This window comes from Leucopleurus acutus (genome assembly GCF_964270905.1).
Source record: "Leucopleurus acutus genome assembly, chromosome: 8".
Classification (NCBI taxonomy): Eukaryota; Metazoa; Chordata; class Mammalia; order Artiodactyla; family Delphinidae; genus Leucopleurus; species Leucopleurus acutus.
The window spans coordinates 84,110,934-84,135,141 of NC_139151.1; the positions used below are offsets into that span (position 1 = coordinate 84,110,934).

At 39.8% G+C, this 24,208-nt stretch overlaps 1 protein-coding gene across 1 annotated transcript; it reads left to right on the forward strand.

The window, feature by feature from the left end:
- The first annotated feature begins 1,257 nt into the window (after positions 1-1,257).
- PRRG4 (proline rich and Gla domain 4) lies at positions 1,258-17,903 on the forward strand. The gene is made up of 6 exons (XM_082844016.1): positions 1,258-1,361; positions 2,015-2,124; positions 7,642-7,805; positions 9,199-9,247; positions 10,257-10,389; positions 14,190-17,903. Exons 2-6 carry the CDS (start codon positions 2,025-2,027, stop codon positions 14,422-14,424), a joined length of 681 nt encoding a protein of 226 aa, XP_082700142.1. The 5' UTR covers positions 1,258-1,361; positions 2,015-2,024; the 3' UTR covers positions 14,425-17,903.
- Positions 17,904-24,208: the final 6,305 nt, after the last annotated feature.

Below are 24,208 nucleotides of genomic sequence, written 5' to 3' on the forward strand. Positions count from 1 at the left end.
GTAATAACTCAAAAAAGCACTGGAAAGAGTCAAGAGCTGGGCTACTACTTGACCAATGACTCTCCAAGATCCTTTACTTCTTCATGCTTCAGTATCCTTTGTAAAATGAGATTCATAATATCCGGCCCAATTCTACAGATGGCCAGAATAAAAGCATTCAAAATGTTTTGGGAGAAAAGCATAAGAATACTGTGACTTTAAAAAAGCAAATGATACAAAATAAGAAGATGAATACAGCAAATAAATAACAGAAGAAAATGACAATCTTGAACAATGTCGTTACTGACTAGTCTCTCTTTGCTACCTAATCTCAAAATATCTTGCAGCTCCATAGTGGCTGAAGTTTGTGTTCATACTGCCAAATGCTATAAGTCATTATAGGTGGTGGACCCCAAAGAGCTTTTACTTATGTGAATTCTATCTAATGGTATTTATCATATTACCTGTTAAACTGAGAAGTTTTCAAAATATTATTTCAAATCAAGACAACAAAGTGTACTTAGTTTTTGTTGTCTTCCTGCCTAGGCTCAAAGAAAAGCTCAAGATTTCAGATGACTACTTGTTTGAAAAAATGATGTTATAGCTATCCTGCCAGGTATGACGAAAGATAGCGAATAACAGTACAGAAAGCACTAAGAACAAGCAAATTTTATTAATCTCTTTGAATCTCTATAAAAATGTACATATTGATACTTAAACCTACTACCATAGAAAATACTGCAAAGCACAATACATATGCAGGCGCCCTGTTAGCTGAGTGATGACATCATTACACGTCAAAGAGCCTCTGGAAATTTCCGCTGTATATTCATGAGACAATGAGAGTGAAAAAGGCAAATCATGTCTTTGTACCATAAAAGAAATCATTTTGACCTCGGAGACCCCTTGAAAGGATCTTGGAGATGACCCAGACCTAGGGGACCACGATTTGAGAACCAACGTAATCGATTAATTTTTAAGGTCACTTCCCAGTTCATAGTACTTCTCCGATGAATGTTTTGCTCTCCTTCGCGGACCACCCTTTGAGACTTAAGGTCTCAAGACAGAGCCCCTAGCCTAGTGGAACCCAAAGCGAAAAGCCCCGGACGCTCCGGGGGGGCGTTCTGCTTAGCTACTGGGAGTCGAACACGCTCCCCTGAGTCGGCGGAGGACGCGGGATCTAGAAACCAGTCCCAAACCTGCCCCCCGCGCGCCAAGGCGGGGCCAGAACTGGCTGCGGGCGGCCGGGCTAGCCCAGAGCTCAGGGCAGAAGTGGCGGCGGCGACGGCGACAGCTACAGCGAGGGACGGCTCCCCGGAGACGCCGGCCACCTACCCGCCCGCCGCAGGTGAGCCGGCCCCCGGGAGGAGGAGCGCGGCCAGGTACTCCCAAGGAGCTGCTTCCTCCTTTTCCCACAGCTCCGCGGCCTCCCGGGATCAAGGCTGGGCCTGCGCCGCGCGTCCCCGTGCCGGCCAGGGCGGCGCTCCGCGGACCCCAGGCGCTTCCTCGAGCGTGCGGGCCAGTCCGGCCCTGCGGAGAGCAAGGCGAGGGTTTTGGGGGCGCCGAGACGGAGGGTTTGGCGGCCGCAGGGACTACCCAAGCACGAGGCTCCGGCCTGGGAGCTGCTGGAACATGCGCCCGGAGTTGCAGGTGCGGGGCCCGGCGGCTCGGCCCCGACGGGGAATGGGCGACTCGGAGGGCGCCACCTCGGCGGACCGGGCTCGATTCCAACGGAAAGCAGAGGGCGGCCGCGGCGATAGGTGTCCGCTCTGCCGTCTGCAGAGTCCGGAGGGTGGGGTGGGGAGGCGAGGGGTAGGGCGGAGGCGGCATTTGTCCCCGGGCACGCTCTCGGGGCTGCTTTCCGGGCGCGGGTCGGACGCCGGCGACCGAAACCGCGCGCGGGGCGCAGTCGCGCGGTGGCTTTGAGCACAACAGGTAGGTGATTCAGTTCCCACAGGAACTCAAAGTGCTGAGCCGGGGCCTTTTTTGACGTGGTTTTTGTTGGTTATTTTGTTTGTTTCGGTTTGTTTTACAGTTGCCAGACTATGTTTACACTCCTGGTGCTACTCAGCCAACTGCGCATACTTACCTTCGCGTTCCCTCATCGCACAAGAAGTCCGGAGGAGTCGAGGCATGCGGCAGAAGGTAAGCCTGGCTTCCGGCTCCAGGAAAACCCTCCTGGAAACCCGACTCGGATTACAGAGCTCAAACCAGAAAGTGCAGTCTTTGAAACTACATGCCCCCATCAATCATAGAAGCACTAAAATGTCCTTTAATTTGTGGTTTATTTGGTAATGTTGTGGTTTGTTATGTTAAGTGCAATTTATACACATTCATTTCTGTGAGTTACTTTTGCTAAGTATATATTTAAGACCAGGTTGGTGGTTAACTGAATGGAAAACCTATTTCAACTTCTGAAAATCAGTGAGTGCCATTTTTCTAGATGAAGCTATGTGGTAATTATAATGAGCATAATTCTTCCAGTTCTTCCTGGAAAGATGGACAGGGAGACCAGGATCTAGTCCGGATGTGTTAGGAGACTCTGGGCAAGTTACTTAACCCCTTTCAGCTTGTAAAATGATGGGGGATGGGGAGTGGAATGATCTCTGAGGTCCTTTTTAACTTTTAAATGCCTGGTTATCTGGGTAAAGTCAGAAGGTATGAGAAGATTAGGTTTGGGGCTTGCTAACCTAGAATTCCATACCTTGTGGACTGCAGGTCTTAGACTGATTCCTGCCCATATTTTGAAAGCCTAACCAGAAAAAACAGAAAAGAAAAAAAAATGGCTTTCATTTCTCCCTGCGTAGTCATTGTGCTTCCCTACCCAGTACCAGTGCTTTGAATCTACCTCTCCACACATTTCTGTCCCTTATTCATTTTCATCAGATCCTACTCTTGTTTTCTTTTGGGAAGGATCTGTGACACTAATACTCCTGGATGACTTATTAATGATTAATACAGCTTAGTGTCTCAAACCTTCTAGGAGGGTGTGTGTGTGTGTGTGTGTGTGTGTGTGTGTGTGTGTGTGTGTTAAGATAGGGCAGTATCTTAACCTGAAGGAATCAAACACTGACAGCAGAATTCTAGGCAATTGGATAGGCTAGCCAGTGGGATGGGGGAGATTTGGAAGGAAATCCTTCTTGGTGCCTCCCAAGTTTCACCATATATGTAAGTCCACTCATACATAAGGTGGATGATCCATGCTCAGCAGGACCAGATGCTGATCTCCAGAATGCTTGGGAGTGTATTCATTCATTCACACGATACAGCATAAAAGACAGTCTCAAGGACATCACAAACTATGGAAGGAATTTAGAGATCATACTTGAGTGCAGAAGGCTGGAGATAGCTGTGGGAAATGTAAATGAAGAATCCTGTATATTTAAAAAGCTGATTTGTTCAGTAATAACCTCTTTATTAACATATACTATGTGCCGAGCCCTCTGCTAGGCACTGGAGATGTAGAAATGAAAGATTGTAATCCTGACCGGGAGGACTACTTCATCTAGTGGGAGAGGCAGGGTGTAAACCGATAATCTCCATAAACTCTATGACAGAAGTTAAAACAGAGAGTTTCAAGAGCAGAGGAAAGAGTGAGTTAGCAGTAACTCTGTCTCCGGAGAGTTGTGTGGCACAGAAGCCAGTGCTCTCTATCTGCAAATGAGATATAATAAATGTAGATATGAAAAGTAATTAGGAAAATAAAGGACCTTCAGCTGCATTCTGATAAAGCCCAAAGGTGGGGTTGAAATGACCTAAAAAGAATTTATTTAGAAAGCATGGGGAGACAGGAGAGAGGAGGAAAATGGAATATCTCAGTTGGTGGACTTAAAATAGGGGAATGCACAGGCAACTTCCTAGGATGGTCTAAGACAGGAGACAGAGATGGAAAGACAATCTGAGGCAGATAAAAGGTGCAAAGGCCAGTGCATCCTCCAGCAACGGCCAGAGGGAAAATAGGAACTCTCGCTGGAAGTTCAGGATGCTCCAGGGGCAAGGAAGTTTGCCTCTTTCAATTAAAAGCAAATCCAGGGCTACTTAGAACCCAAATAACAAAGGACAGTATTTCTCCTAAGATCATAAGGGAGGCAGGAAGATGTTTGATAAGGCACTGAAAGTGTAAGGTCAACCATGGACTGAATCAGAACTTTCACACTCAGGGAAGTGGTAAACAGCAGCCCCTCCTGGAGGGCATGTTTTATACATCAGTGAAGACTTTCGTTGGCATAAATATCATTTCAGGAACAATAAAAATATTTATGACTTGCTTTTTTATTTTCGTTTTAAGTTGAAAGTCCCATTTGGAGGGCAGGGGCATTTTATAACTCAGAAAACTGACTTGAATAGGAGACCGACAATGAGAAATTTGGCACTGCTTTTCTAGCCAATAAAATGTAAAGATCTGGGCATACCTGAGAAGTAGCAATACAGAGGCAGATTCTAATTCTCCATTCTGAAATTAGATTTCATGTAGTAAGTACAATATAGCTAAGTTAGGCAGGCTCAGAGTTACTTCATTACTGGTTTAATATTTTAAACCTATGCCAAGCTGAGTAACGGACTATACCTCTGAATTGCTTCAACTGGTAGAATTTAGGTCCAAGAGTTCCTTCCCACTACAGGAAAGTCAAGTTCATTCATTTATTTTTATAAGTAATTTTTTTGGCATCTCTATGTGTCAACATCCCTTGCTTTAATGGAACTTTCCTTCTAGCTAGGGGAACAGAGTGGTAACAAGTAAGTAAAGCATACAGAACACCAGATGGTGATAAGTGCTATGAAGAAAAACAAAATATAGTAGGAGATGGGGATTGCCAGAGGTGGGTGAGTGGGGATGGGGTTCAAGGTAACATTGAACAAAATCCTGAAGGAAGTGAGAGAGCAGAGTGAAAGAAGAAAGTTCTATTTAGAGGAAACAGCAAGTTCAAAGGCAGGAGAGAACCAGGCACATTGGAAACCAGTGTAGCTGTAGGGGACAAGGAGAGCCCTTAGAGCAGCAGTCCCCAACCTTTTTTTTTTTTTTTTTTTTGCGGTACGCGGGCCTCTCACTGTTGTGGCCGCTCCCGTTGTGGAGCACAGGCTCCGGACGCGCAGGCTCAGCAACAATGGCTCACAGGTCCAGCCGCTCCGTGGCGTGTGGGATCTTCCCGGACTGGGGCACGAACCCGTGTCCCCTGCATTGGCAGGCAGACTCTCAACCACTGCGCCACCAGGGAAGCCCGGTCCCCAACCTTTTTGGCACCAGCGACCGGTTTCTTGGAAGACAATTTTTCCACGGATGTTGCGGTGGATGGCTCAGGCAGTAATGCCAGTGATGGGGAGCGGAGCGGCAGGTGAAGCTTCGCTCGCTGGCTCGCTGCTCACCTCCTGCTGTGCCGCCCGGATCCTGAGAGGCCTCAGACTGATAGTGGTCCATGGCCCGGGAGTTGGGGACCCCTGCCTTAGAGGACCATTGCAAGAATCCCAATGAGAGATGATGGAGACTTGGAAAATTTTTCATTCTGTCTCCATTAGGTGGTAGTGTAAAATCTACAAGGAGACAAAGAAGAAGAAAGAACAAAAATATTTTATCACACTGGTCTACCCTTTAGAATATTTCTCAAAACATCTATCACCAGTGATCCCATTCTGGCTTCCCCCTTGGTTCAAATAGCTCATATGTGTTATTTCTAACATAGAAATGAATACACTAGAATAGCACTGGCCAATAGAAATAAAATACGAACCACATAAGAAATTATCTAGAGCCATATTTTAAAAAGTAAAAAAAAAAAAAGAAATTAATTTTAATAATGTAGTTAATTTAACCTAATATATCCAAAATATTTAACCCAGTATTTCCAAATATAAGCAATAGAAGGCATTGAGATATTTCATATTTTTTTAAACCATGTCTTTGAAGTCCCCTGTGTATTTACACTTACAGCACATCTCAATTCACACTAGCCACATTTCAAGTGGTCAATAGCCATATGTGGCTAGTGGCTACTGTATCGGACAAATCCAGCTCTGTTAAGATTCAGACCTGCTTGGAAAAGTGATTGATTAGTAAGGAAAATATCTTGGCCAAGGTGTGACTGTTCTCAAAGGCTAAGAATAAATGGCCAACCTGAGGTCACTCTCAAATTAGTATTAGTCTTCCAGACCATGCACTGTCGTCAGTCTTTTTTTTTTGGCTGCATTAGGTCTTATTTTTGGCTGCACGCGGGCTTTCTCTAGTTGTGGTGAGCGGGGGCTACTCTTCATTGTGGTGTGCAGGATTCTCATTGCAGTGGTTTCTCTTGTTGCACAGCCTGGGCTCTAGACGTGTGGGCTTCAGTAGTTTTGGTTCGTGGGCTCTAGAACACAGGCTCTGTAGTTGTGGCACAGGCTTAGTTGCACTGTGGCACGTGGGATCTTCCCAGACCAGGGATCAAATCCATGTCCCCTGAATTGGCAGGCGGATTCTTAACCACTGCGCCACCAGGGAAGTCCCTGTCGTCAGTCTTGATCCATCTTTCAGTTGCCCACTTTAATATATTCTTCCTTTAGTAATGGTTAGCAGTGAGAAATACCAAGACTTTTAAATTCTTATAAGCAGTTGGGGTAGTTCTCAGAGAGTTTCTGAATTCCAGTCTCAGTAATATGATCTGGAGCAAGATCACTTCAGCTTTGTGTGACACCAGAACGAGTTTGAAGTTTTCAGGTTTTGAAAATACTGCCTTGGTAGGGTATTTTGGTTTTGTGTCAACCTGTGCTTAGCTATGGTGTTTACCATTTACCTTCCCTACATGCACACGTAGACGGAGTCTTATAAAACTTTGTAGACACACGTTTAGGGGCTGAGTGGAGGGAGCTACTCCTTTGGGAGGGACTGAATGGTTTTTAATTAATCTTATAATTAACTTATGATTTTATTAGCTTAGAAGTTTAAAAATTTTTGGTATAAACCTGATAGAACAATTTTAATATAAATGTATGAATTTATAATTTTAAAACATAAAGAGATCTTAGTTATTGTTTAGTTCATATTCCCATTTTCCAAATGAGGAAATGGCAACCCAGGGACTTCCCTGGAGGTCCAGTGGTTAAGACTCCATACTCCCAGTGCAGGGGGCATGGGTTCGATCCCTGGTCAGGGAATTAAGATCCTGCATGCCACACAGTGCAGCCAAAAAAAAAAAAAAAAGTGTTTCAGGAAATGGCAACCCAGAGATATAAGTGACTTATCCCAGGATATAACTGATAGCTAAGCCAAATCAAAAAGAAGAGTCTGTCTTCTAACTCTTAGTCCAGTACTCTGTCCATTACACCAGACTAATTTTTCTCAGTCAAGATAATAGGAAACCAACACTTTAGAAATAGAATAGTCTGGCCTGCCATTTATTGGAAAAATAATTGTCTAGAGGAAAAAGTGATACTCAAATAATTTTTATTTATGCTGATAATTTCGGACATAATCTACTCAAGTATGTTCTGGAATTTTGTTAGTATCTGTACTTCATATTTAGCAGGAATTATTTTTACTGATGATATTTCTTTTTGTCAGATTTTAAAACCACACAAGAAAGTTTGGTATAATTTAACCAGATCAAAAGAACTATATGCTTTTACCGTAATTAAAACAGGAATTTTCTGCCTTATTTTTTATCGGTGTTTGAAATCTTTCTATTTTTTTGCTAGTCTTTACATCAAAAGAAGACGCAAACTTGTTCATACATAGACACCTCCTATATAATAGATTTGATTTGGAGCTCTTCACTTCCAGTGACCTAGAAAGAGAATGCAGAGAAGAACTTTGTAATTATGAGGAAGCCAGAGAAATTTTTGTGGATGAAGATAAAACGGTAATTTGGTTGATATGTTAATTGGCTAGACATCTATTAAATTGTACTTAAGGAAGTGGCACTCTCAGTCAGTAGAGATTATGTGCCTTAAATAAAATTCAGATTGTATACCTGTTATCTCTTTCTACTTTCTTATATTGTAATTAGCCCATTTAGACTTGGCTTTATACTTAACTGGGCTTATAGTAATTATCAAATTATCAATTATGTCGTGATTTTCTGTGTTTAACATTATGATATTCAAAGACAATAATGAAGCAGAGTGAATTAAACTTCAGGATATTATTTTAGTTAGTTCTCTGACTCAGGCTTCAGTCATTCAAGACTCAGAGCAATTTTTTCTATTAGGACTTACCATTTTTGATTACTGTATTTATATTTCAAGTACTTATTGACGACCTACTATGTGCCAAGTGCTCTGCTAGAGACTGAAGATAAGATATATTGTCCCTGCATTCAGGATTTTATTGCTTGGCAATAAACCTTTAGAAGTTCTCCCTTAAAATACAATTAAATCCTATCTGTTAATCCTGAAAAGGTACAAAACAAACAGCCAGCACTGTCCCTGTTATAATCTGGCATATTCTTTAAGAATGACAAGTGACCCAGATTTTTCACTTTTGTAGATTAAATAACCCCAGCTCCTTTTCCCCTTCCTCAAGAATCCCATTTTACTCTTTGGTCAATAAGAACCTCTCTAGGTATCCTTTAAATGCAGGTGTTATTGAAACTTAGTTCTTTTTTCTTCCAAAACTGTGCCCAGATTCCATTCCCTGCTATTATCTGCTGCATCTATTAGAGAAGGGAAAGAAAGTCTACTCTGCGTTGTAGTTGTGCCTGTTGAAATTCTCTTGTTTTTCACAAACCCGTTTTCTAATTTTATCACAGTTCCCTAAAAATGGCTTCCATTCTCTCAAGTAACACTGAACTTAAACAGTCTCAGGGATGTCTTTCCAAATCAATAAATAACTTTCAATAAAATTTCCTAGGAGACTGAGGGCTCACCTAATGTAGAAAAAAATCAGACTCCTTTTCAAACATGATAATGAGTCCCCTGCTTCAAGTTCCACCTCTGCTACTTTGATCGACTCTCTAATGCAATAGTGTCCCCTGATGCCTGAGCGAGGGCTCTGGGCAGGTGGAGGGAGACTATCAGCGCACAGTAGTAGAGAGCTAGCACTGGCAATAATCCCCTGACCAATTCCAGAGTTGGAAGAAACAGTGGTGGATGGCAGTACTTTATTAGAGTGAGTCACGCCCTCCAGCATGAATGAACTAGTATCCTACCTGTGGCACATGCCAAGCGTTTACCACCCCTAGTCTAGGTCATTGAGACCAAATGAAATGACAATAAAGAAATTAAATAAACTTGGAAATTTTACCTTTCTCTTAGATGGCATTTTGGCAAGAATATTCAATTAAAGGACCAACCACAGAATCAGGTAAGGCAAGAATTGATCAATTTTCATGTTTTTTCCCACCCTCTATCATAGTACATTTTTAGTTTCATTGTTTGAGTTTGGTTGTTGCACAACATACATACCTTGTAAAGCCAAGGAAGATTTCTCAGTTATACACTGGGCTATCTAAGACAGAGAAGGCCACATTCATCTATTTACACACTGAAAATCAAGTTTGGTGAGATAGTAGGGAAATGAGATAATAGGCTTAATGCTATTTTAAACAGTCCAGCTAAGTCAAGACTTGCACAGAATAAAAGTAGGACTCTATTAGTTTCAAATAGTAAACTTTTAATTTTTTTTTCTTTTTTACCATTACAAGTAAATGGAATACTTACTCTACTAGGTAAATTAGGATTGTTAGGTAGAATTAAGTAACTCCTAGAGAGGGGAGATCCTTTATTTTATCTACATTTATCATCTCTAGCTGCTTTTTAGTCAGGTTTGTTTTGTTTTGTTTTGTTTGTGTTTGACAGCTCTTTTTTCATTCCCCCTAGGTAGGGCCCCAGCTATAGGGAGACTGTATTACATAGCTACACCAGAATTGCTTACTACATTTATCTTAGTAGTTAATACCGAAATGTGTATAGTTGAACAAAGAACATGTTTATCCCACTTAGTGTTGACTTTCATCCATTTAATATAACATTTAAAATAAATGAAGCTAAGGACTTCCCTGGCGGTCCGGTGGTTAAGACTCCACGCTTCCAGTGCAGATGACGCATGTTTGATCCCTGGTTGGGGATCCTGCGTGCCGCACAGTGTGGTCAAAAACTTAAAAAAATTAAAAATAAATGAAGTCAGAGCTAGGGCTTTTAGGAAGTGTATCTAAATTTTTTCTGGTCATGTTTCTAGCACAGACTTTTAAAAGTAATCAATATTAATTATTAGATGCCTAATAACATGCTTACACCCAGTGTTGAATTTATTGAAATCATAGGTGGTGCTTTTCAGTTGTTATATTCATGTTATTTTAATGATTTATCTTAAGATGCTAACAGAGAGAAAATCGATGTTATGGGCCTTCTGACTGGACTAATTGCTGCTGGAATATTTTTGGTTATTTTTGGATTACTTGGTTACTATCTTTGTATCACTAAGTGTAACAGGCAACGACATCCAGGGTAAGTACCAAATAAAAATATTTAATTTACTATTATATGTTCTATACTGTCATTTTTAAATGGCTAAAAAAAATGGCTGCCTTTTTTTTAAAATACACTTTTGATTTTGGAATAATTTTAGATACACAGGGAAGTTACAAAGATAGCACAGAGAGTTCCCTTATGTCCTTCACGCAGCTCCCTCGTTGTTAACATCTTATGTTACCATAGTACCTTTGTAAAACTAACAAACCAACATTGGCACATTACTATTAACTGAGTTCCAGCACATTAGTAAAGCTTCATAAAGGCCATAATTGTTTGCATAATAGAATCTCAACATCCTTATTAGAATAAAAAGTTATTATCTTATCTGTAAGTAGAGATGAGAAAGTGAAGAACTAACCTTATTCAACAAAAAGTACCACATGCGAAACAGGCTATCGAAATTAATGCTTATATATCCCTCTTTACACTTTCAAATTCTATGAAGAAGCTAATGATGGTAACCAGGTGATAAAATGATTATGGAAACAGATAGTGGTGATGGTTGTACAACATTGTGAATATAATTAATACCATTGAATTGTACACTTGAAAATGGTTGTAACGACAAATTTTATGTTACACGTATTTTACCATAATAAAAACTTCTTCTTTATTGTTAAGGTAAGAGTTTAGGGCAACAGATATGGAATTAAGATAAATCCATTGGAGGATAAAAGCTGAAGCCATGAGAGTAGGCAAGTTCTCTGAGTGTGATGAAAGGACAGAAGGCAAGTGACGGAGTCTTAAAGGATGCCTACAGTAAGGGTGCAGAGGAGGACATGCCAGCAAAGGGGGCAGAGGACAGGGGCAAAGTATAGTGTAATTCTATCCCCAGGCTGGAATTCCTGAACAACTCCCTGAGGCATTAATGTGATCATGGGCAGGGACTAAGGAGATTGTCTGAGACTTCTGTAAATCCTATAAAATTTTGAAAAGTGAGAGAAGATAAGGAAAATTTTGTGCAATTTTTCTTAAGCCACTATGTTTTGAGCTGAGAGGTTTCCCTTACTTAATAGACAGGAAATGAGCAAGTTCTTCCTGTTTTCTAGGGCTTTTGACTAAGATTTTATTCAATATGTCCTTCTCCACAAGCTGCAGCATACCTGGAAACTCACAGGTTAATGAAGAAATCGGAAAATATGTCTTTAAAGACTCTCCTTGCCTTTTATCTTTCCTTCTTTTCCACCCCATTTATAGTATTTTCCCCAAAAAGTCTCTGTATGCCCTCACATTTAATAATTTCCCTCAAGGTCTGTGAGCACAGCCATTGTTCAGTGTCCTCATGCTCGACATTGTCTTCTCTCCTCTTTCCGGTTTTTCTTCATTTTTCTACTTTTCTGCACCACTACACCTTCTTACCTTATGGCTTTTTTCTCTGAAACCTTCTAGCTTCTTTCCTGCATGAGGTTAGAAGCAGAATTCAAAGACACGAGGAATAAAGAGGTGCATTATTATTCATATTTTCTATGTATGTTGTTATAACATTTTGAAAACCTGCATATCTCTTATTTTAAAAGTTTAGTTATACTTAATGTTAGTACAGTATAATGCTGTACTGTTTACAGGTCATTTTTACATCTACTGTCTCTCTTTGATTCTCACAGAAACCCTTTATAGGGGACATTTCAAACTAGGTTAACCAGACATCCACTTGTGTTAAGGTTAACTTTTAAATACTTAGTAAAGTACCGTTCATCAATTGTCCCAAGAAATTCTTGCAGCAGAGTTATGTGTTCTCTTTCTACATTTTGCAAGTCTGGAAGTGGGGGAAGGGTGAGGAATATTTGAAAAAGAAAAGAGTAAAAAATAAGATCATTGTTAGAATAGTTTGTCTCATTCCTCTGTAAAAACATGCCAAGAAATGGGAAACAAGATCTTTTCATTTCTTAGTCCCTATATTTTATGGAGGAAAACAGGCATAATATAATGCTGTCAGCTTATTTGAGATGTTCCTGGTGCATACTTTCTGATTTCAATCTTGTAAGAAATCACTGTGGAAACACTTAATGACTTTAATATAATTATACTGTTCCTGTAACTTAAATTTTGAAGGTCAACGTGGAAAAATTCATTTCTTCAAATAAAACATCTGTCTCTCCTGTTTCCTATAAACAAACAAGTAGAACTTTTCGTCACAAGCTAATGAATGTGGCAAGTGACAAGCCTACCATGAATACATTCCAGGTTTCTGACAGAGGAGGAATTGTGTTGACTCCTCTAAGTAAACTTCTGAGGCTATCAGTCACCTCTCAACTATTGAAGGGCTGATTATCCAGTTCCTAGATTTACACAGATTTTTTTCTTTTCTTCTCTCTGCAATTTTCCTCTCTCCTTCCGTCCAGTTCCAGATCTCATTATAACCTCCAAAGGAAAAGGCATTCTAAGGGGCAAATTGATTGATTCAGTTTGCAAAAGTTTGCAGTATTTTGGGTCTGCTAAACTGTCTCTTATTGGGAAGAATACTGTAAATATTGACTAGAGGTTGGGGATTACCTATACATTTTAATTATCTTATTAGTCATAACTATAAGAGGTTAATTTAGGCATAGATGCTTCATAGGCAGCCAACCTCACAGTCTAAACAGATCAATTTACTAATGTCTAAATTTTAATCTGTAATTCACAAGTGAGAAGGGAAAATGTAGTTTCAAAACACCAGACCTGTGTTGCATTTCAAATTTCATTGGCTGGTGGTGTAGGTGACAGAGTTTTGTGAAAACAGTGGCCATATTGAACTAGGCCTTTTTTTTTTTTTAATTAAAAAAATTTTTTTTGTAATTGTTGGACTTAAGTCAATGGAGATCAATGGGGAAAAGATAATCATCTGAGAAAGGGAACAATGCAGGTGAAACCACAGAGATAGACCATAGAATTCATTGCACATACAGAGGAGAGTGAAGAGGCTACCTTGGCAAGAGCAGAGAGCTATAAAATAAAGTGAGGCCAGAATAAGGGAGGCTTTGAAAAGGAGGCACAGGAGTTAGAACTTGATTCAGTAGAAAGTAGGCTGCAGGTTAGACTTTTGCGGAGAAGAATGATATGATAGAAGTCCTGTTTAGGAGGGTTGGCCCAGGCAGCAGGGATTCAGTGGGGAACAGAGGACAGAGGGACGGGCATCGCTGTTGTGATTATCTCTGTGGCATCAATTTCCTAGGCTTGGAGTTATGCTGCCTTTCAACAAAGCCTGGATTTGGTTTCACACCATACTTTGAGAAAATTTTAATTCAGGAGCAGGAGAAAGAGGGAATTCACGTGTTTTGAGTCCTTGTTACAGTGTTCCAGACATTGCTTAGATGCTTTACGTAAGACATCTTTCTCAATCCACACAAAACATCTCTGTTGAGGTAGCTATTGTTATCCCCATTTTATAGAGGAGGAAAGCTGAGTTAGGTTACCTTGCCTCTGGTCACACAGCTATGAAATGACAACATCCTGTTTCTTACCCATGACTGACTTCAAAGTTCTTGATCTTTCCATTATATCAAGGTTCTTTCAGAGTTTATGGGTAAAATAAAACTGTTGTTATATTAATAAGTCAGGTTCAGGGACTTTCCTGGTGGTCTGGTGGTTAGGATTCAGTGCTTTCACTACCATGGACTGGGTTCAGTTCCTGGTTGGGGAACTGAGATCCCACAAGCCACACAGCACGGCCAAAAAATTAAAACAATAAAAATAAATTGGGTTCAGCTGTATCAAAATGTTGGATTTTTTAATATTGCCATCTTAACCTAAAAATGCTGCCTTTCCTAGACCTCAATGCTGTCTCTGTTTAGTTCTTCAGCCACCTACGCAAGAAGGGGCAGACACACTCCCTCCATCGTTTTCAGAAGACCTGAGGAGGCTGTCTTGCCTCCATTGCCACCTTCAGTGGAGGACACAGGATTACCTTCTTATGAACAGGCAATGGCACTGACCAGAAAACAGAATGTTTCGCCACCACCACCATATCCTGGGCCAGCAAAAGGGTTTAGGGTATTTAAAAAATCTATGTCACTCCCATCTCGCTAAGCCCACCTTGTTGTCTTGGTGATATAGGACATTCACATTATTTAAATGGTTTGTTTTCCCTGAACCAAAAAGACATGTCGATTCAGCCCTTTATGACAAACTGCAGAGAGTAAAGGAGGAACAAGCACGTGTACTATGCCACTGGAGATCTGTTAGCATCCTGGACCTAAACTTGATCATAATCAGCTGGATAAGGAACTTTGTATCTTTGCAGTTAAGAAGAGAGCACTTTTTTGTTCCTTTTAATGGTTCAAAAAATCTGTTATGGGTGTCACAGCTACAACTGGGGAACTATCTGTATCCTCTGTACAGAAAAAGTTTGTAGATTTCTTGTATTGAATACTAAAAAGGTAAGAATTTCTAACTATTAGATTATCCCAAGTCATAATATTTGACCTACTCTTTTTTTAGGATTTCTTTTTGGTTGGAAATACTTCACAGAATTTGGCATTTAAATATAAATTGGTGACCTTTATATAATCACTTGTTTTTTTATTTTAAATTATTGCATAGCATTCACCATATTTTGCACGTTCTTATTGTGAACTCTTGCTATCAGTCATGTTTTATTATGGAGAGTGGGGTCAATAGATTTCTTTAAAAAAAACCAAACAAATACTTGCTAGAGAGTTAGTTCTTCAGAGGGAACAGGGTTGCAATGTTACAGATTTGCAAGGGTTGTTACACCACCAAATAAAGATACAGGCCTCAAATCTAGGAGTGACAACTTGATAAGTTGTGCATATTAATGATGAGTAGACACACCCATTTTCATTGCTACGTTGTCTGTATTGACTATAACTATTAATCTGGAAAATTTGTTGAATTTTATAAATGATAGTTGGAGAACCTGGAAGAAGTAATTTACTTTTCTGCTATCAAAATAATATTGATTAAAGTTACCAGCAACCCCCTGTATCTCTTAATGTCTAGACACAGAACACCATAGGTAATCATTTTGACCTATATTTTGTATTTTCTTCTAATTGTATGTATGACCAGTCTCCCCTTAAGAACATAGTAGAGTATAAGCTATAAATTTCTGGAATGAATGTTTGTGCACAAATTTATTTGAGTGGGTGTGTACGTATATGTGAATTTGTTTCCTCTTTGCAGGAGCTCAAAAAAAAAACATACTCCTGAGAAATAGAAAATTCTGTTATGTTTTTTGCCAGGCATTGCTTTTTTCCTACTTAAGACCATTTATAAAATTGTATTTTGTTTTATATTTTCACACAGGTGAGATTAAGACTCACATGCATTTGATAATTCCTTCCAAATTAAATGTTTAGAAAATATAAATCATATTATACTGTGTGTTTGAGTGTATGTCTCTCTTTTAAGACAGCATGATCTTAATGCAGATAAAAGAAAGATCTTAATCATTATAGACTGCTAAAGACTTTACCTTTTATATTTTCAGTCTCTTTGGTTGCATGTTACAAAGAAATCATCTGGCAACATTTAGATATAATTAGGAAGAAGTCTTTTTAAAGCCACCTACGTTACCTATAAAAATTTTACTATTTGTCATATCTTGGCTTACATAAGCACTTTTCCTCATGTAACTTTGCACTTTGCCCTTATTTTAATCCTCTTTAAAAGGTCAGAGGCAAACTACTCACTTTAGCAATCACACTGAGGCATAGAAGGATAGCTTGACCAAAATCTAACATGTTGGTGAGAGCTAGGTTTAGAATGAACAAGCACACTATTCTAGGCCCATCTCATATCTATAGAATTACACTGTCTCAAATTATGAAATTATAAAATAGAGACAACTCTTAAGTTTTATGAGAAATGTATAAACATTTGTCATATATACATAAATGTATATAGGTGCATATATTACATATCTGTATATGTATTCTCACACATGTGTTTCTTAGGATGAATAAAAATATAAGATACGGGGGCTTCCCTGGTGGCGCAGTGGTTGAGAGTCCGCCTGCCGATGCAGGGGACACGGGTTCATGCCCCGGTCCGGGAAGATCCCACATGCCGCGGAGCGGCTGGGCCCGTGAGCCATGGCCGCTGAGCCTGCGCGGTCGGAGCCTGTGCTCCGCAACAGGAGAGGCCACAACAGTGAGAGGCCCGCGTACTGCAAAAAAAAAACCCAATATATATATAAGATACGATATATCTTTTATTGAATCACAATTTGAAATATTCCATGAACTTGTTTACTCCCATTGACTCACAAGAATCTAACTGCAAATCTAGCTTCAGAGCCTGTGACAACCCCTGTCACCCCAGCAGTAGCCTAGATTTGTCATGTGCCATCATTAAGTGTGAAACTGTTGCTCTGACTTGAACAAATCTAGAATTTATCATTAAGATTATGAAATAACTGGTATTTGTAGAGCATCCAATGTTGAGCTCATAATACTTTAAATATAAAAAAGAATGTGATAGAACCATAATCAAATACTTATAATAATTAAAAGGAAAATATCAATATAAAATTATTGACACATATTTCTGTCCCATTCACGCTTTTCTATTCCTTGTATACTTTTGGTGGTGGGTTTTCTAGTTTGATTAGTTTGTTTTGTTTGTGCTTCTTCCCTGGGTAACTTATTAGTGTTAACCATTAAATCTATTTTTGACACAAAGCTTTCTAGTTAGGTATATCAGTTTTCCCCTCTATCACAATCAGGAAATGAATGTAATATGGGTATGAAAAGGGAATAAGCCTAGAAAAAGACAAGTACACATTAATTGGGTTATGCCTTCAGTAGGCTAGATAATTCTACACAGAATATTCTCTTTTCAAGATGAAAAAAATCAAAGAGAGCACAAATTATGACTGTGTCAAAGTTTTGCATCTGTTAATATCGTGCCCTCTGAGTGATTATACAGAGCTGGGTGATAATTCTCAGAACAATTAAAAACTAGAGCAACAGCATCCTCTGTGTCTGGTTTCCCATTTGCCTGTAAAATTCTAATCATTTTTTCCTATTTCTCAGATAAGTTATGTATGTGTGTACTTTTCCTATATGTGCAAGAGAATTTTTTAGTAAGAAAAAGTTTGTTAGTGCTGTTTAAAAGCTTAATTTCATATTATTCATTTTTCTTTTGTTCTAACTGAATGTGAAATAAATTAGTTACTAGTTTGATTTGAAATGTATGTGACATTTATACTACTAGAAGAGTGTCTAGAATTTCTGTAATTTTTTTAAAAACTAGATTCTTTTGTAGATCCTGCCTGTGTAGCATTTTGGAACACATATGATATATAATGATGCCTTCAATCTTCTGTATTGTGTGTTTCCTTCAACATTTTTTGTCGTTTACAAATGTTTCCCTACAGCTTAAGAGTTTAAGGCAATTCAGTACAAATTTGTCAGCATTTTCATTATCTGGAAAAAGCAACCCATTTTTGAATGCATATTTTTCCTACAGGTTTGATTATATTTTGGTTTTAACGGATTTGTTATCACAGACACTTTTTATACATGTGAATAAACTTTATGCTAAGTAAATATTTGTTGCTTGTTTCAATTAAACATTCTTCATATAGTGGCGTATAATTATATGAGTTAAATGTGAACAACATATTGCATGTTTTCAAAACAATGTTTACAGCATGGTATTGCTGTATGTATCTTTCACCCAGTGGTGCTAGCTTTCTAAACACTTTAGTTGCAGTTGTGAAAGTGCAATATTCCTTAACACTTTTAATATTTAATATATTGTTTGAAGCAAATTTATAATATATTACTCCTTAAAACTGAATTTACAAAAAAAAAAATTTACTTCTGTGACCTATATCTATACATAAATTAAAAATGAAAAAAATATAGTAATGTTACACTAAATTATAGGAGTAATAGTACCTCCAACATAAGAGAAACACAAGTAATACTATGTATCATACACATAAATAAACTGATTTTTTTTTTTTCTTTTTTTTTTTGCGGTACGCGGGCCTCTCACTGTTGTGGTCTCTCCCTCCCGTTGCGGAGCACAGGCTCCAGACGCGCAGGCTCAGCGGCCATGGTTCACGGGCCCAGCCGCTCCGTGGCATGTGGGATCTTCCCGAACCAGGGCACGAACCCGTGTCCCCTGCATCGGCAGGCAGACTCTCAACCACTGCGCCACCAGGGAAGCTCTAAACTGATTATTATTAAACATAACTTCATGTTCAACATTTAGACCACCTTAAATTTTTTTATCCAATTGAATAATCCATAAATGTTAATACTTATACTCCTTAAAATTACTTTAATCAAGGAAATGAGAAGACAAGGTAGTGACTAGGAGAAAACATTTGCAAAAGACACATCTGATAAAGGACTGTTATCCAAATTATACAAAGAAGTCTCAAAATTCAACAGTAAGAAAACCAACAACCCGATTTAAAAAATGGGCAGAAGACTTGAACAAATACCTCACCAAAAAAGATATTTAGGGGCTTCCCTGGTGGCGTAGTGGTTGGGAGTCCGCCTGCCAATGCAGGGGACACGGGTGCGTGCCCCGGTCCGGGAGGATTCCACATGCCGCGGAGCGGCTAGGCCTGTGAGCCATGGCCGCTGAGCCTGCGCATCCAGAACCTGTGCTCCGCGGCGGGAGAGGCCACAGCGGTGAGAGGCCCGCATACCGCAAAAAAAAAAAAAAGATATTTTGGTGACAAGTAAGCATATGAAAACATGTCCAACAGCGTGTCATTGGAGAATTGCAAACCAAAACAACAAAGAGATACACACCTATTAAAATGGCCAAAATCCAGAACTGACAACATTAAATGTTGGTGAGGATGTGGAGCAAAACGAACTCTCATTCACTGCTGGCTGGAATGCAAAATGGTGCAGCCACTTTGGAAGACAGTTTGGCAATTTCTTATAAAACTAAACATACTTTTACCATTTGATCCAGCAATGATGCTCCCTGGTACTGACCCAGATGGGTTGAAAACTTATGTCCACACAGAAACCTGCATATGGATGTTTATAACAGCCTTACTTATAATTGCCAGAACTTGAAAGCAACCAAGTTGTCCTTCAGTAGGTGAATAAACTGTGGTACATTCAGATAATGGAATATTATTCATTGCTAAAAAGAAATGAGCTATCAAGACATGAAAAGACTATAGTGGAAACTTAGATGAATGTTACTAAGAGAAAAAAGCCAATCTCAAAAGGCGACAAACTGTGATTCCAACTATATGACATTCTAGAATTGGCAAAACTACAGAGGTGTAAAAAGATCAGTGGTTGTCAGGGATTGGGTGAGGGGGTGGGTGTGGAGGATGAATAGGTAGAGAACAGAGGATTTTTAGGGCAGTGAAACTACTCTGTATGATACCGTAATGGTGGATGCATGTCATTATACATTTGTCCAAACCCATAGAATGTACAGCATGAAGAGTGAACCATAATGGGCTTTAGCTGATAATGATGTGTCAATGTAGGTTTATCAATTATAATGAATGTACCACTCTGATGTGGGATATTGATAGTGGGAGAGGCTGCTCATGTGTGGGGATGGGGTATATGTGAACTCTCTATACTTCCCACTCAATTTTGCTCTGAACTGCTCTAAAAAGTAAAGTATTAATAAAAAAAATTACTTTTATGACAAAAAGTTTTCTTAGGACAAATTGAAAGTTTTTTTTTTAAATACTTCCTTATATTCTGTTGAAGAGTAGGAAAAAAGAGTGTATTGTTTTCGTTATGTGTTTTATGTAATATTTAACTAGGTGAAGTCTATAAGTAAAATTTCAAGAAATTCAAAAATATATCCTCGGACTTCCCTGGTGGCACAGTGGTTAAGAATCCACCTGCCAATGCAGGGGTTCTGGGTTCAAGCCCTGTTCGGGGAAGATCCCACATGCCGCGGAGCAAGTAAGCCCATGCGCCACAACTACTGAGCCTGTGCTCTAGAGCCCGTGAACCACAACTACTGAGCCTGCGAGCCACAACTACTGAAGCCCACGTGCCTAGAGCCCATGCTCCACAACAAGAGAAACCACCGCAATGAGAAGCCTGCACACCGCAACAAAGAGTAGCCCCCACTCGCCGCATAGAGAAAACCTGCACACAGTAACAAAGACCAATGCAGCCAAAAATAAATTAATTAATTAATTAAAAAAAAAGAATCCGCCTGCCAATGCAGGGGACATGGGTTTGAGCTCTGGTCTGGGAAGATCCCACATGCCGTGGAGCAAGGAAGCCCATGTGCCACAACTGCTGCCTGTGCTCTAGAGCCCACAAGCCACAACTATGGAGCCTGTGTGCCACAACTACTGAAGCCCACGCACCTAGAGCCCGTGTTCCACAGCAAAGAGAAGCCACCACAGTGAAGAGTCTGCGCACCACAACAAAGAGTAGACCTGGCTTGCCGCAACTAGAGAAAGCCCGCACGCAGCAATGAAGACCCAACACAGCCAAAAAACAAAAACAAAATATATGAATCTCTAAAAAAATGTTATAAAATATATGTATATATCTCCTAGATTTTGATTGCTGTGACAAGATAATGAAACACAGACACAAACTCTAAAAAACTAGGTGGAGTAGCCACATTTCATCTAAAGATAGAACCTGTCCTAACAGCTTATTAAATATGCTTAAGAAGGACAACTCTGAGGGCTAAAACCAGAGAGATTTGGAAGGTGAGGGTGATTAGAAATGTCCTTACAAAGTGAATGCAGGATTGTCAAGTCCATTGCTGACTCAGCGTATTTTTCTCACTCAGGGACCAAAAGAAATGATGTCAGGGTCACCGGTAAATAGATTAGGAGGCAGAGTCTAAAAGACGCTATATAAGTCGGAACTCTAGTTGAAAGTCACAAAAACTTAATTCAAACTGGTCTACAAAACTGGGAAGTCTGCAGTTGGAACTGTCCTCAGGGACTTAATATCTCAAGTTCTAAAATCTGCTTCTTTGTGTTAACACTGTCCTGCTGCCCACAGGCTTCCTCCATTCTCAGGGGAAGGCACAGCCACAGGCTTACATTATACCTGCTTAGTGACTGCAGAGAAGCAATTTCTCCCATCCAAAGCCCACAGGTTACCATCAAGATTCTAACTGGCCATGCTTGGGTCACATGACCTTAGCTGGGCCAATGAGTGGGCAGGCCTGGTTCATGTACCCACCCTGTATCCAGAGGATAGCATACCATGATTGGAAGTTGGAGAGAGACAGTTCCCTAAAAGAAGATGATGCTGTTACTAAATCAGGGGCAAGCGGATATTGGGCAGAAAAACTAGCAGCTCTCTACTGCAGACATCAAGAATCATCCCAAGGCGGGCAGCAAGATCAATCAGAATCTCCTGTCACAAACCAGATGACGTGGGGCAGGGGTTAAACAATGCAGAACCAAGAGGATGGTCAGAAAGAAGGCGATTAGACAGTAGACGCAACCTCATTTACATTTCAAATCAATTAACATTTGTTGAGCACTGTAGTAGTTTTCTTTCGCTGCATAACAAATTACCACAAATCTGACGACTTCAAACAAACACACATTTATTATCCCACAGTTTCTATGAGTCAAGAGTTCAGGCACCACTTAGCAAGTCCTCTTCTCAGGGTCTGACAAGGCTGCACTCAAGGTGTTGGCCAGGCTGTGTTCTCATCTGCAGGCTGTGTCGTGGAAGAATCCACTTTCAGGCTCAGTCAGGTTGTTAGCAGAATTCATCTCCTTGCATCTGTAGAACTGAAGGCCTTTATGGACTGGAGGCTCGAGGCCAACCTTAGCTCCAGAAGCCACTTGCAGTTCCTAGAAGCCACCAGCAGTTCCCGGCCCCATGGGATTCCTCTATACCGCTGCTTATTTCATCAAGCCAAGAGAGAGATCGCTAGAGCGTGTCTGCTAGCAAAATAAAGCCTTACGTAATGTAACAGAATCACAAGGGAGACATCACATTATCTTTGCTATACTCTGTTGGTTAGAACAAAGTTGCAGTTTCCACCTGCACTTAAGGAAGGAGATTCTACAAAGATTTGAATACCAGAGGTGAGAGATCATTGGGGATCACCTTAGGGTGTGTCCACCATAAGGATCTATCATGTGCCAGTCTCTAGGCCAAACGCTTACTTTACAGCAGGGGTCCCCAACCCCTGGGCGGCGGACCAGAACGCGAACCTGTTAGGAACGGGCTGCTCAGCAGAAGGTGAGCAGCCGGCGTGTGACTGAAGTTTCATCTACTGCTCCCTGTCGCTCCCCATCGCTTGCTTTACTGCCTGAACCATCCCCTGCCCCCACCATCCGAGGAAGAATTGTCTTCCAGGAAGCCACCGGTCCCTGGTGCCAAAAAGGTTGGGGACCACTGCTCTACAGGATCTTTCATTTCTTCTGACCATGTTAAAAGTCTTTCAATTGCAAAGTTTTATGTAAACGTGAGTTAACACCTAATAGTAGTATTATTACAGCTTTTGAAAACTTTGTAATGTTTCATTATTTACCATTTTCATTTCATTTCATTCTTGTTCATTTTCCAACAATTCCTAGCATTAAATAGCTTTAAACAGATTAAAGTACTTATATCAGAGATTATAATATTGAGAACAATTTGAGAAATTGGTCCTATTCCTTAGCCGGCTAAGGCACGCCCAAAGGAAAAGTAGTTGAAAAGAGCGGATCAAATCCCTCATTCTTGCATGACCTTGAATGTTTTCTGTACTCTCAAATTTGATTTATAATTTAGCTAAGTGTAGTGTTCTAGGTTAAAAAATCATTTTACTTGGCATAATGTGGATATTGCTCTAACATCTTCTAGCATCTAATCACCATTAAGAATTCTAACAGTGTTCTGATTCCATTTCTTGACATATTTATTTCCCTCGGGAAACCTTTTTTTTTTTTTTTTTTCTTAAACGATGGAAGTTTATTTTCTTACAATTCTGGAGGCTAGAAGTCTGAGATTAAAGTGTCGGCAGGGTTGATTTCTTCTGAGGCCTCTCTAGCTGGCTTGTGGATTAGCCATCTTCTCTCTGTTTTTGCACGGTCTTCTCTCTCTGCGTCTGTCTTAATCTCCTCTTCTTGTAAGGATACCAGTCATATTGGATTAGGGCCCATCCTAAAGACTTCATTTTAACTTAATTACCTCTTTAAAGACCCTATTTCCAAATTCAGTCACATTCTGAGATACTAAGGGTTAGGATTTCAAATCTAAAATTTTAGGAGGACACAATTCACTCATAACACTGGTCTCCCTGTTTTTGTTCTTGTCTCCTGAGGTCTAGTTTTCATCCTCTGGTAACTTGCAAATTTTCTTATCCCTGGTGATCTCAAATTCACAATTCTGGGCCTTGGTTTTCATTTATTGTTCATGGCAACAAGTGCCTCCTTTTAATGTGAAGTTCTGTGCCCCGTAATTCTAGAAAACTTTCTTGTATAATTTTTTGCCACTTTCTTCTCCTCAGTTTTCTCTACTTTTTGTATGATTCCTAATGGTTGAATATTGGACTTTCTGGATTGATCCACTATTTCCAATTTCTTCCTCCAGCCATTCTTCTTTCTGCATAAGTTCTTATACTTTAACTTCTAACTCTATTAAATTAAACATTTTTAGATTGTCATGTTTTTAATTTCCAAGAGCACTTTTGTATTCTCTGATTTTTTTTTTTACACATATAACAACTTCACTGGTGTATAATTTACATGCCATAAAATGGAGCCATCTTCACCGAGCAGTTCCATGAGTTTTAACAAATGTAGACACCCAAGTAGCAATCATCCCAACTGAAGAAAGTTCCCATCTGCCCCTTTCCTATCAATTCCCTGACTCTCCAGCCTCAGGCTACCACCAACCTATTTTCTGTCACTATAGATTAA

Bases quoted from the DNA above. Each gene is read 5' to 3' on its own strand.
- PRRG4 (XM_082844016.1), top strand. From the start codon at position 2,025: ATGTTTACACTCCTGGTGCTACTCAGCCAACTGCGCATACTTACCTTC. The intron at 2,125-7,641 runs GTAAGCCTGGCT...TTTTTTTGCTAG, and splicing joins GTCGAGGCATGCGGCAGAAG to TCTTTACATCAAAAGAAGAC. The intron at 7,806-9,198 runs GTAATTTGGTTG...CCTTTCTCTTAG, and splicing joins TTGTGGATGAAGATAAAACG to ATGGCATTTTGGCAAGAATA.